Source organism: Peromyscus maniculatus, chromosome 10, assembly GCF_049852395.1.
Source record: "Peromyscus maniculatus bairdii isolate BWxNUB_F1_BW_parent chromosome 10, HU_Pman_BW_mat_3.1, whole genome shotgun sequence".
Classification (NCBI taxonomy): domain Eukaryota; kingdom Metazoa; phylum Chordata; class Mammalia; order Rodentia; family Cricetidae; genus Peromyscus; species Peromyscus maniculatus.
The window spans coordinates 81057794-81074414 of NC_134861.1; the positions used below are offsets into that span (position 1 = coordinate 81057794).

The 16621-nt window shown below is 35.0% G+C and overlaps 1 protein-coding gene across 1 annotated transcript in view; it reads right to left on the bottom strand.

Annotated features, from left to right (window-relative positions):
• The window catches only part of Uba6 (ubiquitin like modifier activating enzyme 6), a 69537-nt gene that overhangs the window by 31832 nt on the left and 21084 nt on the right, over positions 1-16621 (bottom strand). The window contains exons 10-19 of the mRNA XM_006983813.4: positions 15752-15855; positions 14518-14580; positions 13497-13573; positions 12876-12942; positions 10375-10518; positions 9116-9183; positions 6736-6814; positions 5741-5821; positions 2226-2303; positions 762-943 (exon numbers count right to left, since the gene is read on the bottom strand). Of these exons, the coding sequence (XP_006983875.1) occupies positions 762-943; positions 2226-2303; positions 5741-5821; positions 6736-6814; positions 9116-9183; positions 10375-10518; positions 12876-12942; positions 13497-13573; positions 14518-14580; positions 15752-15855 (943 nt within the window). The remainder of the gene's footprint in view (positions 1-761; positions 944-2225; positions 2304-5740; positions 5822-6735; positions 6815-9115; positions 9184-10374; positions 10519-12875; positions 12943-13496; positions 13574-14517; positions 14581-15751; positions 15856-16621) is intronic.

Consider the following 16621-nt stretch of genomic DNA (forward strand, 5'->3'; position numbering starts at 1 on the left):
AATAAATGCATTTTTTTTCTTTTTTTCTTTCTTCTGCTCAAGATTTGTCTTCTTTCCCATTTCTCAACTGGTAAACCTTCTGACATATGCTCTAGTATACTAACATTGTAGTCATAGAATGATTCATTCAATGACTGATTTCATAAATCACATTGAATAAAATCAGATGATTGGCATTGAAGATAGAGTGGTGGAAAACAAATGGTCTCTGGATGAAAGATTTAGTAAAGAAACAAACATTAAGTAAACACATATGTAAAAAAAAATAAGTGCCACAATGAAAAAGTATTAAGAAAGGCAGATAACATCTGTTTGAAGAAAGATATTTAGGCTGAAACTGAAAGATGAGGGAATGGCTTAAAGGAAAGAACAGGCAGGTACATTTGGGGAGAATTTTGGAGGGAGAGAAGTACAATTTCCTGAGGCCAAAAACCAATTTTGTTCCCAAGGTAAAAAGGCCTTTGAGAACCTAGAGAAGGCATCAACAGCTAGAATAAGGAGAGCCAGGGAAGACTGTGCACATTTAAAGTGGGAGCAATGGCCAGGCGGTAGGTATTGCATGAAAAACATTCATGCTGTTTTATCAATATTTAACTTTTCTAAGTATAATAGGAAATCATCAGCATGCTTGAATTTGAGTAGTGCTATTAGAGTGACATAAAAAATAATCAGAAAATTTGGTAGTTTTTCAAAAAGTGAGGGTGAAAAACAAAAATAAAAATGAAAGTAGTTCTTTATGCACTTGAATTTCAAGAACATACCTGTCTACATATCTCCTGGCTTCCACATTATCTAGTGCTGTAATAATGATATCTTGCTTAGTGTAAAATTCATCACTGTATATACTCTCAGTGGCTGGACAAACTTTGTTCAGATGTGCATCTATTTTTAATTGAGGATTTATTTTCAGAGTTGCTTCAGCAGCAGTATAGCTTTTAGGTTTCTAAACAAGTAACAAATAAAAACAGAAGGAATAAATGTTAAACAGAAAAGATGAACTATGACTGAATTTACATATACTAACCATTTGGAAGATCTATGAGGTGATAGCAAGGTAATGAAACTAGTTCAAATAGTTTACATATTAACAATCTAAACAACCTTCATTGTGTAGCGAAGTGCTTTCGAGATTTTAAAATATTAAAAAATACTAGTTAAGTCTTAAAAATAATTCCTTTTTTTTTTTTAAATTAAAGGTTAAGCCATCATTGAATTATGGTGTCATTTCAGGTGCTCTGAAGGTTCATTTTGAATACTGGCTCTGAATCTACATTCTTTAGCATCCTTTGAATTTGTGCATCTGATTTAATGGTCTTTCTGTCTCTCCTAGCTCAATTATAACATGTTTTATTTCTTACTCTAAGAACGAAGTCAGAAACTCTTAGAACTCAGGAAATTTATAGATAGGTCTTCATTGTTCATCTAGAGATAACACACAAAATGAACTGTTTTAAAGGGTATTTTACTTCACAAGAGGCTCCAATGTCATGTCCTCCGTGTTTATATAAGAGGTTATCAGGTTAACTATGACATCTGTTGTAGTCTCTTCTTGTTCATAACATGCCTAAACTTCATTTCCCAAGGCTGACAATGAGTTGACAACACAAGGGAAAAATTGAAACCTAAAGCACATGCTTTTGATGAACATTTCTTTCTTTTCCGCACTGTTTTCTGATACAGGGTTTCACCATGGAACTATCACCAGCCTATTACTCACTTGTAGACCAGGCTGGCTTGGAACTCAAGAGATCTACCTGCCTCTGCCCTTGAGTACACTGATTAAAGGAACAGGCTACCATGAACTGCCTGTTTCTTTTCCTGATTTAAACATTTTGATCTTTGAGAAAACTAAGTAGTCTTTTACAATAAAAGGGGATGCTAAATAAAAATAGTATGGCAATTTTAAACACTAAACCTGGCCTGCTCTAAAACAAAAAGCAGAGTTAAAATGTGTGCTTTGTTAAAACCTCCAATTAAAGAACTTGTTCATGGAAACATACTTTGGTGATCACAAAATGAAAAGTACTATTCATGTTTTGCAACTTAAATATTAACATCCAAAAATCAATGCAAAACCCAACTTTATTATGTACAAAAGACAACTTTTGATTTTCTCCAATTTTGTTCTTCCCAAAGAACACTTCGTTCTTTCTCTTAAGAGTCTAACAAAGGACGGAAGCCCCCAGCAACCATTATCTATTTAGAAGAAGAAAACGGTGACAAACCTGGATGTGATGAGGTCGAAATAGGAACTGTCTGTTTAGGTTGGATTTTTCTATCAAGTCAGGATCTGTAACTGTAACCTTGTAGCAGAGGAGAACAAAACAAATAAATCTGTTTTGCATTTCTCACTATGACTGAAACAGTACCCTCAAATTATTTTTTGTAGTAAAAGTCATTACAAAAGTAAAATTCTGAATGATTGCCAATAATATGCTATCACTGTTAGATTTAATTCCAATTAATGTTTAGTCAATGAGCATAGTCCAACTAAGGCAGGACCTGTAAACTACACAGCAGTTGAGTATTTTTTAAAATGATTTTTACATCTGTGACTATTTGCATGTTCTCAGGGCAGTCAACTAGCTGTCACAATTGATCTATAGGCCTAAAAGTACTTGCAATTTAGCCCCTTAAGGAAGCTTAGACTTTTAATTCTGTAAGATGAAAGAAAACAAAGAGCCAAGATAATGTGTAGAGTATTGAATATGCATGTGCTACTCAGTCAGACTGAAGAAGACTGGCCTAGGTACAGTACTGCACAGCACGGGTTCCAGTTTCAGGTGTTGACTAGTGTGCACACATTGATTTTCGTTTAGTAATTTTTCTGAGGAATGCGCCTACCTTTTTTGTGGAATTTTATGTTAGAGGGTATCTCTTTCAATTTAACAACTACAAAGAGTAGGGTTGGGACACAATGTCTGAAAAAAGGTTCACTGTGTCTTTGATTCTGGGCTTCCATGAGGTGAGAAGCTTTAGGATATTCCCCCCATGATGCCTGCTTCACTGTAAACCTACAGTGATAGAGTCAAGAGGCTGAAGATGGAAACCTCTGAAACCATGACCAGAACACATCTTCCTTCATCTGAATGCTTCTCTCAGGGGCTTGTTGGTGATGAAACTTCAACACAAAGCTAAACAGACGCTGTCTTATAAAAGTTCACAATACCTCCTCATTAATCACTGTGATTAATGTTTTGCCCTTTTGTTTCCTGAAATCCTGCTTTTGATTCTTTCCACTTTGTCTTCTACTAGACTGACCAAGTTTTCATGGTAGGTTTATAAGTTAAACATATTTTTGCAGTTCCAACTTTTGAAACATATCACTTCTCTTCTAGAAATCTCAGCTTCTGTGGAGAATGAGGCAGAAGGATTTTAACTACAAGGCCTGCCTAAACTACAAAGTAAATTTAAGGGCAGTCTAGGCAACTCAGGAAGACACTATCTCAAAGAAAAAAAAAAATGGGGGGGAGGGGGCTGGTATACAACTTAGCTTTGTGGACAGCATGCACAAGGACCAAGGTTCAATTCCCCATGCAGAAAAACAATTCTAAAATTAGTTTTAATTAAGTTATCTAAACTTTCCACGCTCTAACTAAACACTTCAGTAAGATTTTTAAAAATCATTTTCCCAATTTTAAATCAGTAATTATTAAAAGATTTTTAAAAATAAATCATTTCACATACTTGAATTTAAGTATGCATGTCCATAAATTTCATGGCTTATCCTTCATGCATGCCTACATCATGTAAAAGACTTTTCATTTACAGGTCACATACCTGTACTCTGCCCTTCTTGAAAGACAATTAAATGCAGAAATGCAGGCTGAAAGTCGTTTTCCCTCATTATAAAGCTAATCTCCATCAATGTCTTGCCCTGCCTGTTACTCAGATGTCTCTTCTAGAACCTCTTTCTGTATCCTGACAACTTCACTATAGTTATATCTATCTGGTTGTTAGGTCTACTAATTGTCCAGAATATATTACGGAAAAGTTGTCAATGCTGTTTTTCTTGTGTTCCTACTTCTCTGTATCTTTGTCTTTACATTTAAAGATTTTTTTCATATGTAAATTTTTCTATTACCTAAAGTATTCCCTTTTTTATATGTCTCAGGAGGCTTCATTCCTTTGTGATGGCTGATTCTTCTATAAAGTGGTTCCTTCTCTACTGCCGATAATTTTTATTTAATTACACATACTTGTTTATTTATGTGTGTGAGCACATGCACAAGTCACACTAGGGCATCCATGTGAAGTGCAGCTGTGTGTGTGTGTATGTGTACGTTCATGTTGTACGGGCATGTATATGCCGGGGTGCGTATGTGGAGGCGAAAAGATAACTTGTGGGAGTCAGTTCTCTCCTACTATGTGGGTCCTTAGGATGAAAATCAGGTTGTCAGACTTGGTGGCAAGTATCTTTACTTCATGAGTCACCTCACGAGATCAGTTCCATCTTTTAAAATGTGAATCATCAATGGATAATGTTTGCTCTGCATAGTTTATGTGCTCTGAACAGCTATGACTGAATTTTACATCTGTTTAAAGAGCTGTGGTGGTTTCAATGGGCCTAAATTTTCTATAATATATCTGCTTGAAATTACCCAATATAACATTGGATCCATACATGAGTATGGAGCATAGTCTAAGAGTCTTATTTTCTGGTGAGTGATTTCATTTTCTACTTTAAAGTTTTAGACATCAAAGAGAGAGAGAAAAAAAAAGTCTCTTGTGTTTAATTAAATGTTTCATTTCTCCCTTGATTCTAGGTACCTGGGGATTTCTCTTTCCACCTTAGTTGTATCTATGAACACTTACAGTTTGGTTACAAAAACATCTGTGTTGAGATTGACAGCAGCCTGCCCACATTACATGCTTTATTTTGCTGTGTGTTGTCAATAGGTTTCTTCATTACAGCTCTTGTCCAGACCTTTATCTACTAAAAGCACTATGACCATCCATACAGTTAAAACATCAGGTGACCCACAACTTTACAGTAAAGAAGGGAATTTTATTTTTTAAATCAAACAACTTTTAAGCCACTAGACCCATGGTTATGGAGCAGTGTAGTAATGCTAAGCATGGATATTATAATATGTACCTACCTAAAGCTGTGACAGTAATGAATCCTATTAAAACTAGAACAATACGCCAAAATGTGGATTATCATATACTCTTTAGTTACTTGTGCAGTGTCACTGTTAGTTACCAAGATAAATATATGAAGTCAGTAATGGAAATTTTTATCCTGAAAGGTAAAATACCACTAATGAAACTATTCTAAATATGAAATTATTTTGCAATGAACTCAGTCTGAGGAATTTCAACTGTATACCAAAGTATGCATTATTCCCACTGTTTGAAACTCACCATCTAAACTATATTAGTACTCTGCAGCTTCCTAATGTCATCTCATGTTCATGTTAATTAACAATAGTCTAACAAAATAATAACATGGTTTTCAGTTTGCAAAGCTATGACAACAAAGGTTCCTTTTAATTTTGATCTTGATGGTAACTACAAAAGAAACAAAGTTTTCAGTTTTGGAGAATTTCAGAAAGCTAAGAACCGACCGAGAAGTAGAGAATTTGTCACTTAAAAAGTGACCAGAAACAATTAAAATCCTCCAATTCTCAGCTTAATGATCTACCTGACACACAGGCTGGTATAGTCAAAGATAGCTCAAAAAAGGGCAACAACAGAATTATAAAAAACGCTGACTCTCAAAAGACTTGTATCTTACCATTCCCTTCTCTCTGCTTGTACCAACACCCAGTAATGCAAAGTTCTTTAACATTTCACAGCCGATGGCGCCACATCCTACCTATTTAAGAGAACAGGAGTATAAATGTCAGACAATAAAACTATAATCTACTTAAAGAATTTTCACTCAATTTTCTTTAAGTGCTATTACAACAAATACAAGTGATTCACTTGTGGTAGATTTTACTTTTACAGGTTTTATAACACCTTATAAGTGTCTCAATTAAAGAAAGCACAAAACAAATAAGGAAAATAGACCATTTATACTTTCTTTAAACAGAAAACATTTGAAGATTCCTAGCAAAAGCTGAACACAGAGCTCCCTTTTTACAGCGGCTAGAAAATGGCAGAAAAAAAAAAAAAAAAAAAAAAAAGCCAAACCACCCAAGCCCAGAGCTAGGGAACAGGAAAAATCTTTACTCTAGACATTTGTCAGCTCATCTGAAAGGCAAAGTCTACTAAGAATTTTAAGTAAAATAGATAATTTGAAACTTAATACTTCTAAGAGGTTCCATCTACATGCAAAAATCTCAACAGTAAGTGTTAATCTTTAAAATATTACTTTATACAAAAAAATGATTATTAAAACCAAGTATTATTTGTAAGACTGGCCAAGAGTGCTTCATGCTCTTGAGAAAAAATTCTCTCAAAATATACTAAGACATTTAAAAAAGAGAATACATTTACTCTTTTCTTAATTTAGTGAGAAAAAAAATCTCCATCTTTTTAAAATACTTCTAGAGAATCGTTTAATGTTGAAAGCTATTATATTCATGCTTTATTTTGAAATGCATAAATTCTTTACATCATGAATTGGTTAACTTTTTATGTAGAGGGCCAGACAGTAAAATTTTAAGCTCTGGAGGTTATATGGTTTGTCAGTCACTCATTTAGATCCAGTTGACTTTAAAAAATTAACTTGACCATCAACATCAGTTTGAATAACTACTTATTCCCATCCTCATTGATACTTACTAGGAAGACATTCAGATTGTGTAGTTTCTGACACAATGTATTTCCAATGCAGGCTCGTAAGGCATCATATCTATCTCCTCTGAAGAAACATTTACCAACACAACAAAAAGATACAAGAAATACATTTCATTATTGCTAATAACAATTCAGTATTGTGCTTTAAAACAGAATATACTGTAAGGGTTTTCTCCATCCCTTCTCACCCCTAAACAAAGAACTAAAGGGCCAGGCAGTGGTGCCACACGCCTTTAATCCCAGCACTTGGGAGACAGAACCAGGCAGATCTCTGTGAGTTCGAGGCCAGCCTGGTCTGCAGCATGAGATCCAGGACAGGTACCAAAACTACACAGAGAAACCCTGTCTCGAACTCCCTCCCACCCCACCCCCCAAAAAACCCCACAAGCAAAGAAGTAGAGGTAACTAATGACTGCTAACAGGGAATAAGCTTCCAGGGATGAGGCCCCTCATTGGTTATCTAATACAAAGTAGACAACACTGAATTCAAACACACACACTGCCACACTAAGGGAGCAGACTGTATTTATATATTTATGCATATATATATAAAGAAAATTATAAAAAAGGGGCCATCAATTTGAGGGAGTGAGGAGCATGGGAAGAGTTAAGAGAAAGGACAAGGAAGAGGAATTGATGTAACTGTAATTTAAACTTTTTCAACATAAAAAAGTTTTCCTCAATTCATAAGAAGAGCTACCTTCCTTGAAAGAGAAAAGATCCTACCAATATCCAAATGACTTAAGTGAAGATGACTTTTTAGTTTAGAATACTCAGGGGATCCATTCTAAGATCATCAGTGGAAGCCTTAAACTTTGGATTATACTGATCCCTAAGTATACTAAATTTTATACTATACATACGTGTATAAACTTATGACACCACACACTGTGGTAATAACTTCTGTTGGCTGAATACCAAAGGAAAATTAACAAATTTCTTCCCTCTTCATTGCAATTTTATGATTAGATTATTTCTTCCTTTTGAAATTTATTATTTTTTGGTTTTTGGGAGACAGGGTTTCTCTTCGTAGCCCTGGCTGTCCTGGAACTCAATCTGTAGACCAGGCTGGCCTCGAACTCACAGAGATCCACCTGCCTCTGCCTCCCGATTGCAGGGATTAAAGGTGTGTGCCACCACTGCCCAGCTAAAATTTATTTTTATTTGGTTTTGGCTTGGCTGTTTTTTGCTGTGTTGAGCAGGGTCATGCTTACGATGCCCAGGTCAGTCCTCAACTCCTTCCTGCACCTCCTACTTTACTATGTGCACGGCCACCACGCATGGCGATTACCAAATGTCTACAGCCTCACTATGTGCACTGGCCACCACGCATGACGATTACCAAATGTTTACAGCCTCGGCGTACAACTGTTTTGTGTCCTTAGATAAAAACATTCACTTTTTTTATATAAAGACTGCATTTTTCTTTCTTCTCCTTGGTATATTATCACTGCCAGCATCACTACTACCTCATTTGAAGCACACTGTTTATTTCAAACCACCACCAAGTTTACTGTGAACATAAGAAACTTTGATATTAACAGAGATAACTTCTAAAGGATTAATGGACAGACAGAAGGATGATTCATGCCTTGAAAGGAAACTGTGCAATGTCATCACTTATAATGTTGGATATAGTGACTATATATATATATATATATGTATATATATATGTATATGTATATATATATACACACACACATATATATATACACACATATACATATACACATACACATATATATCCAACTATATGCAGTTTACATTTATCAATAGTTACTTCTGTACTTTTCTATTTTCTAATTTTTGATATTTTGCAGGTAAGTAAAATCTCAGGAAGTTAAACTACAGATAAAGATGGACTACTGCATTCAAGAAAAACAACTGCTAAGATAATATTTTTTTAAAGTTCTTAGCAGAATCTATGGGAGGTATTTGGAATTATTAACTCATTTAAACTGAAGGCAGAACTCTAGGTTATGTGGTTTTCTAGGATAATGAAATCTCTATAAAGTTTTAACTGGTTCTGAAAAAGATTTATGGCCTCAAATGGAAGTTGATTTATACATAAAAAAAAAAAATCACATATAGCAAGCAATCTTTTCCACTATTATTTTCCACTAATGACATTTGAATGTATTAGTCATTCTCATGGCATACAATCTAAAACTCCCTATCACTATGTCTGATGTGGTAACAAGACATGGTACTATTGTAATATTTCACCACTAGGCAGGGAGGAAACAAGCCAGAGTAAAACGCCAGGAGAGACATCTAAGACAGACACCAGCTTACACAAAGGTGCTCAATCTCTCATTCTTCCAGAGATACTACTAAGAAAAAATAAGACAGATTTCAGCATTACCGTGGGAGGAACTCTTCGCGACCAGGACTGCCCAGGGACTCAACAGTATCTGCTGCTTCAAGATACAACTTAGAGAGAAGATAAAAATGTAACTATGCATTAAACTTAAATTACACAAAAAAATCCTCACTTTTCTTATAGTTATTTAATAATCATGGGAATAGAAAAATAAATGTTTCTTCTAATATATATTCTTAAAACAACCATGAAACTTGAAAGAACTGTTGCAAGGTAATTCATGTCAGTTATGCATACTAAGGATAATTTTTTTTTTAATCTTCAGAGGAAATTTACCTCAAAATCTGTTTTCCTAACTACAGAAAAACTCTGGAAGTCCCATTCAATTCTAGTTACATGTGAACAGGCAGTACGATCAGCTTGAGAACAAAGCACCTACTCTGCACTTACTTTCCAACTGGATATATTTTATGTCATCTTTAACCACAAACATAACTATAGAAGAAAAGATCTAGGAAGACAGTTTCAACATTTTTCAAACAAAGAATTCAATTCAATAACAATTAAAAGAACGCAGGCATACTCATATTTTCATTTAAGTAACTTGTTTTGAATTTGCACACAACCAAATGTTTACCTCTGTAAAATAACTACATTAATAACAATTTATATTTCATATGAGGTTAAGAGTTGTAACTAAGCAGATTTCCACTAATCAATTTGTTAACTATTTAAAATAAGTTAGCAGAAAAATGGTATTGTGTAGGTGCAATGTTATATTCAAAATAAACTCAAAAAGAAAGGACAGGAGGACTGTGTATAGACTTTTTGCCAATCAGTTTCCTTCTGGTAACAGATCCAGTGTTTTTAGTTCTTGTAAAATTTTTATTGTATACGGCTCTTAAATTTACATCATTCCTATATTCTCCATCTTCAGGAGGTATCAAGAAGGAAACCTGAAGATTCGTGATGGCAAAATTTCTACAGAAAAAGTTCAAGAGCTTGGGGAGCCCCAAAATGCTAAGTGAATGGTACTGGAGAAAAACTATAGCATAGGAAATTCAGTATTGTTATTTCACGTGATAGGAATACATCTGAGAGAACTGGGTTATAACCCAACAGACAAAATATATTCACCTGTTAGTTTCCATTAAAGAATTAAGATCATGAATTTCAATTATGGAATTACATCACTTGCCTTTTCTAATATATTTACACAATGTTATAATTAACAACATATTCATATTGTAGACGGAACCCTCAACTTAAAATGTAAGGAGATAGGAAAAAACTGAACTCACCCATTGGCACAAAGGAGAAAACTTCCCTGTCACAGCTTTCAATACTTCCTGGCTGGCAACGCCCCCGACTGCGGCGGCAAGTGGGGGTAAACAGCCTTGGGCAGTCCACGAGAGCCAGCGCACAGTGTCAGGATTCACTTCAGGCTGCAACACAAAGCACAAACCACAGTGATGCTAACAGTGCTCACACAGTACCTGTGACTTCAATGACCAATCTTATTAGAATGTGATTTCAAACAAACAAAAACCCCAAAACTACTCAGTTTCCTTCCTAAATAAAAATATCTTAATCTCATGATAAAAACACCAATTTTCATGTTGCCTCAAGAAGCTTTTTTATATACTAGTCTCTATTCGCTTTTGCTTTTCTGACTGTAGTCTAGACTACCATTTAGAATTAAAACAAGTATCTATAATTTATAGCTTTTGCTGAAAGAACAGTCCTACAATGCCAGTTACATAATAAGTGAAATTTAAAAGGTTTATAAAACTACAGAAAAAACTTGAACCCAGAAAAGAATAACAATAACAAAAAAAATAACAGAACAAAAATGATTTTAAAAAGTTTTTTCTTTTCTTTTTTTTTTGGTGTGTATATAGTCTTCTACAGATACTTAAACAACATCAGGTGTATGTGTAGAAACCAGAACTGCAGATTTGTGAGGAAACAATGGATTTGTACTTTGAACACCATGCAGAACAGTAGGAAGGGAAACTCTCAGGAGGGTTTAAGGGAACTAGAAAAGGAAAGCCTAGATGAACACAGACACACAATCTGGCATTGCAAATTTACAGTTTATGACTACAGATCTGTGACCCATGCAGCAAGTAGCACAGAAGGGCTCCTTGCGTTCCGAGCTTGCTCCCTTGTGCAAAGGCTGGGAACCATCTTCAGAGGTTTCATTGCTTTAAATTTTTTTCCAAGGAGAACAGAAGTCTCTGCTTTTGTTGTTGTTGTTTTGTTTTTAAATCTCTAAGCCCAAAGGTCTCCCCCTCTACACTGGCTAAGCGACCACCCTGAGAATCAGTATGATCCAGGTCTGTGGGCTGGGAGGTCCAGCCTGTGCTGCACAAGGAAGCAGGTGGCACAGTTGGAAGCTGGGCATGAAGGATTCCTCTGTGCAAGCATTTCACCAGCACCGAAAGCTTGTCTCACTGCTTTCTACCCAAATCTCAGAGACCTAGGCCCTCTGTAGAAACAGCCACTATTTGGGCATTTCTCATGCCTGGGTCTGCAGTGGGAGAACAGCTCCGTTGTCGGAGAGCATCCAACCAGAAGGTCCTCAGCCTCAGCTGACAGAAACAGCGTGAGTGCTCCAGCCGTGGATGCAGTGCTCAGTATGAGCACTCAGTGACAGGAACTCACTCCAGCAGCAGTCAGAGAAGCGTTTGGTTTGTGAGAAGGCCAGGTCAGGACTGAGCTGACAACAGCCTGTGCCAGTCTAATCTATGCCTGAAGGCAATTCCCACCGCTAACTCTTCAGCAAGGAAGAAACCCCAACCAGCCTTTCTGTTGTTCTTTCTTAGCATTATCTGCTCTACCAATACCTCCTATTTTCCTGTCCTTTCTTCCTTTCTTTCTCTATCATCTCTTCTTAAGTAATTCTTAATACTTTCACATCTTTACTCACCCTAATTCCTAGCGTACTTCTTGTCTCCTATTATTAGGGGTGTAACGAATATTTATAATTGACCTTTTTTTTAAACTTTAGGTATCTGGTTTGCTCTTGAACTGTTACTGCCATTACTATGGTCAACTCTCTTGAACAGCACTGAGGAGTAAGAGTTCAAGAGGATTCCCAAAGACTACCATACAAAGCCAGATAAGGATGTATCTCCCAACAGACACACAAGTGATAGTGTATTCACAGAAAAACGACCAGCAAGACAACCCAATCACTGAACTCAAAGGAAATGAAGTGGTATTAGAAGTAATGCAGACCAGAAATTAACAAAGTAGAAACCAAAATTATGAAACTATGAGTTGATTCTGTGGAAGGATGAAAAGTTGACATACTGCCAAAATACCCAAAAGGAAGGAGCGGGGAGGAAACCCAAATCACTAAAACTAGAGATGAAAATGGGGTTTACACAGATAAACTGAAATGCAGGAGAATAGGGAATACTTATAGAAAATACACTGATAAATTAGGAAATCTAGAAAAAAAATGAATACATTTCTAGACATCTATGACCTATTAAAACGGAACCAAGTGGATACAAAAGCAACTAAGTGGATATACAATGAGCAGATGGATTGAAGTAGAAGTAATGAGTATCCCAACAGAGCAAAACCCAGGATCAGTTGTTCTGATGAGTTCTACCAGATTTGTAAAACTTTTAGAAAAGCACAGAAGAACTTTGTAATTTTGGTTAAAATATGGTAATGCCACAGAATCAGTAAACAGCATAGGGGAGATCTGAATTAGGGAAATATTAATACATAGAACATTTATGTTATAAACAAATACTCTGTTGACCGTAATTTTTTAAGTAGTTACCTTCTCTTCCAAGGTTTCACTTATACATACTGTTAATTTCAACAGTTCATCTGAATCTTGCTGACATCTACAATTTGAAATAAAATATTACAATTTCAATTTTTTGAACTGCTGCCAAGGTCATATTCATCATAAGATACATATATATAAATAAGGATGGGAAAATCTGCTAGTATATAGTACAATGTGTTTTAAGCTAACTTCAAAAACTGTCTTTTGAATATATTACTTCAAAATCATGGTCATCTAAGACAGCACATGAGATTTAGATTTAAACATATAAGACAAGAAATTTTTTGTAATTTCTGACATAAGCTAGAAACATTATCACAGATAAACAATTCAACAATAAGCAGGTTTTAGTTTTAAAAGCTATAGATTTTAAAGTCTTCAAATATGAAAAACTCCCATGCAGTATGATTCCATTCTTACAAACTGATTTTTCTACTTCCAACATTAATCACCCTAAAAAGCATGTTTACGCAGTTTGTCATATTTATTAGTAATGTAATTACAAGGCTTAGTTATATTTTTAAACTATAATTTCTGAGACATAGTTTTCATTAAAAAAAAAAAAAGAGAGAGAGAGAGAGAACAGTTATTTTAAGCAAAAAGAATTACCTGATATTTGGCTTGCGACTGTAGTTTTCCTGAAAATGGTCCAAGGCAAGCATGGCTGCATGAATCTGTAAAGGTTCCTATATGAAACAAAAAATTGTACAATATTTGTCAAGTGCTATGGACTAGGCTAAATGTTTTTCAACTAAATTTCATTCTCACAATAAAAAGTATAGTATGATGAATGCCTTAGAAAAGTTAAATGATTTGACTTCAAGACCACAAAGTATTTTAAGAAATATTTCCAAATGACTAGTGTTTACTGGGTTATTCATATGAAGCATCAGTTGAACAATAGTAACAAAACATTTGTACAGCCAGGTGTGGTGACAGACACCTTTAATCCCACTTTAACAAAAGCGGATCTCTTTAGCCTGGTAAGCACAGTGAGTTTCTGGGCAGCCATGGCTATGTAGAGACCCTGTCTAAAAAAAAAAAACAAAAAACAAAACCATCCCCAAAAGCATTTATACAAGAACAGCTAATCTTTTTTTATTAGGGTTTATCAATTTGGAAACTGTTCATTTCTTATATATTTAATGTTAAAAAATCAGATCTAGTGACATAAAGTAGAATGGAACACATGCTTAAGGTTGTTTCTTCTTGTACTATATAAAACTCCGTGACCAGAGAAACAGCCTACCACCAAGCCTGACGACCTGAGCTCAGCCTCTAATCAGGTGCTATGGCATCCCCTGGCTGCCCGCCTCCCATCTTCCTTGCACACAAAATAAATATCTAAAAACAGCATGGTTAAGAAAATCTTGTATTAATGCCCTACCTACTACTAAAATTGCTTTTTAATTATCAAAGCTGGCAAATCACTGAAGTACAACTTCATTTTATTTCAACATTTTCTTGTGATAGGAATTTGTATTTTTAAATCCTTCAATGTTGACTTTAAGTACTGACATATGAATAGAACCTTTATAAGAAATGATTAATCCATTTCAAGGTTTGAATAATTTACCAAATCGCATCACTGCTCTACTACCTCTTTTAAATCAGCAAAGTAAATATTTACCTCAGGTTTGCTAAAATCTGCAATAAGGCACTTTGGATGTTTTATCTGCCTCTCCAGGGTTTCCTAAGAGGAAAAAACAGTATCATTTTTACAGCACACTGGGTGATTACTTCACAAAACACATCAACACAGTTAAAGTAAGGGATCTTTCTCCAAGGCTGAAAATGAGTGTGGATGGACTAATATGTTTTTAATCGAACTGTTCACTAATATGTTATTAATGTACCAAAACCCAGATGCTCTACATAGTGACTGTGGAAGAAATGGTAAAAATAACTTTATAATTCCATGTATTCTGATATCATTAAGCAACTGAGATTAGTTATGCCTGGTAAGTTATAGTCCAAGTTAAAATATTATGAGTGTAAGATAAGAATACACAGGCAAAGAAAAGAAAAATTTGAAAAGTAACAATTCCCCAAACATCACCACATATGAAATTATTTGATGCACAAAATTATTTAATTAAAAATTAGGGATAGAGCAAGAGAAAGTATACAGAAGCAGATCTGACTAGCTGCCCCTATTTTAAATGGCTTAACTCTGATTTAAGTCTTAAAGAAAAGCAAACAAAAAAACCAAAGAAGTTAAAACTTTAAGAAAATGAAAAAAACTCCCTAAAGCCTTTAACATTAATCACCATCAAAAGCCCAGTAACTAAAGACATGCTACACATGTCACTGAGAAGCAGCCTGCCAATGTGCATCTCTAGTTAGCAGCTAATGTTTTTCTTTCACTAAGAACTGTCAATGGGAATTAGACTACATTTCAAACATAATACAGGTTAAAATTGTAATAACATGAATTAACAAACAGTTGAGTAATAAAGAATAACAACTTGAAAATATTTTATCTTTTTCTTAGGCAGTAAATAATAAGTATGATAAACTTTCACCATTGAGGGTATAGCTCCTTTGAGATATAATCACACACCTCAATCATATACGCAAGTTATTCTAGTTATAAGCTTGTATGTATCTGCCTATTTTTTGCAGTACAGAGAACTGCACATACTAAGGAAGTTGTGAGCTACAGTCCTTTGTCTGTATGCTATTTTTATTTTTATAAAATTTGTTCTTAAGCTGATTATATTCTCTTCAAGTTGGTTATAAATCTAAAAAAAAAAGTAGTACAGTTTATTTTTTAAGCTACCCTGAATTAAGTGAGCATTTTATTCTTTTGGTTTATTCTTTTTTATAATAAAAAAAACTTTTGAAGAAGAAAAAATACTTACAAAGCAAAATGTTTTTGGAGTCTTAACTTGTACAGCTATGCCTCCATGTAAATACGGATCCAGTTCTGTGGTGTCACCAATGCTGAAGGAAAACGGCGACACCACTGGGGGACAACAAACAAATGAACATTAAACATAGGTACTAAAATGTCAAGACGATTATCACAAAGACAGCAGTCTCCATTACAAGAGTAAGATTCGAAAACAGATCTTCTTTCTTTTTTCATAGGGCTGGGGATCTGTTAGGAGCCATACCAAGTATTTCTTCCAATCTGAGCTCTGGGACTTAAAAATAATTGAGGAAAACCAGAGAGTAAGAAAGTGCAAGGTGCCTACTATAAAATACTAAGAAATATGAAATCCTCTAGATCATGCTAATACAAATTGTATTGGTACATGAATATATAAAAGGAGTAAACTGAAGACCTGAGAAATACAGTCAAGCTCTAGCCTTAGCATCTACCCTTTCCTTTGAGCAATAATCTGCAAGTCCTACAAAAAGAAAAGGGACAAAGGGGAAAAAAAAAACAAAGACCCCAAACTTGCCTGCTCATAGAACTGCTTTGACTCAAGCCACTGAACACAACGTGTCTCTGACAACCATCGCCACCTGACTGCCACTCATCCTCCAGAACCTACACGGCTTCACACACTCCTAAAGCAGGAGGCTCGAGCAGGAGTCTTTGCTCACTTAGCACTTTTCATAACTGTCTTTAAACATGTTAGTATTTAATTTCAATTGTACTGTCTCACAGTGTATTTCTTTACTTTCTTCCTTTTAACATTAACACTGTTTAGCATGTCTTCCCTCATACAATGATTCAAGGCTAAAAGGTATGAATCAGGTTGAAGGCAATGTGTTCTAACACT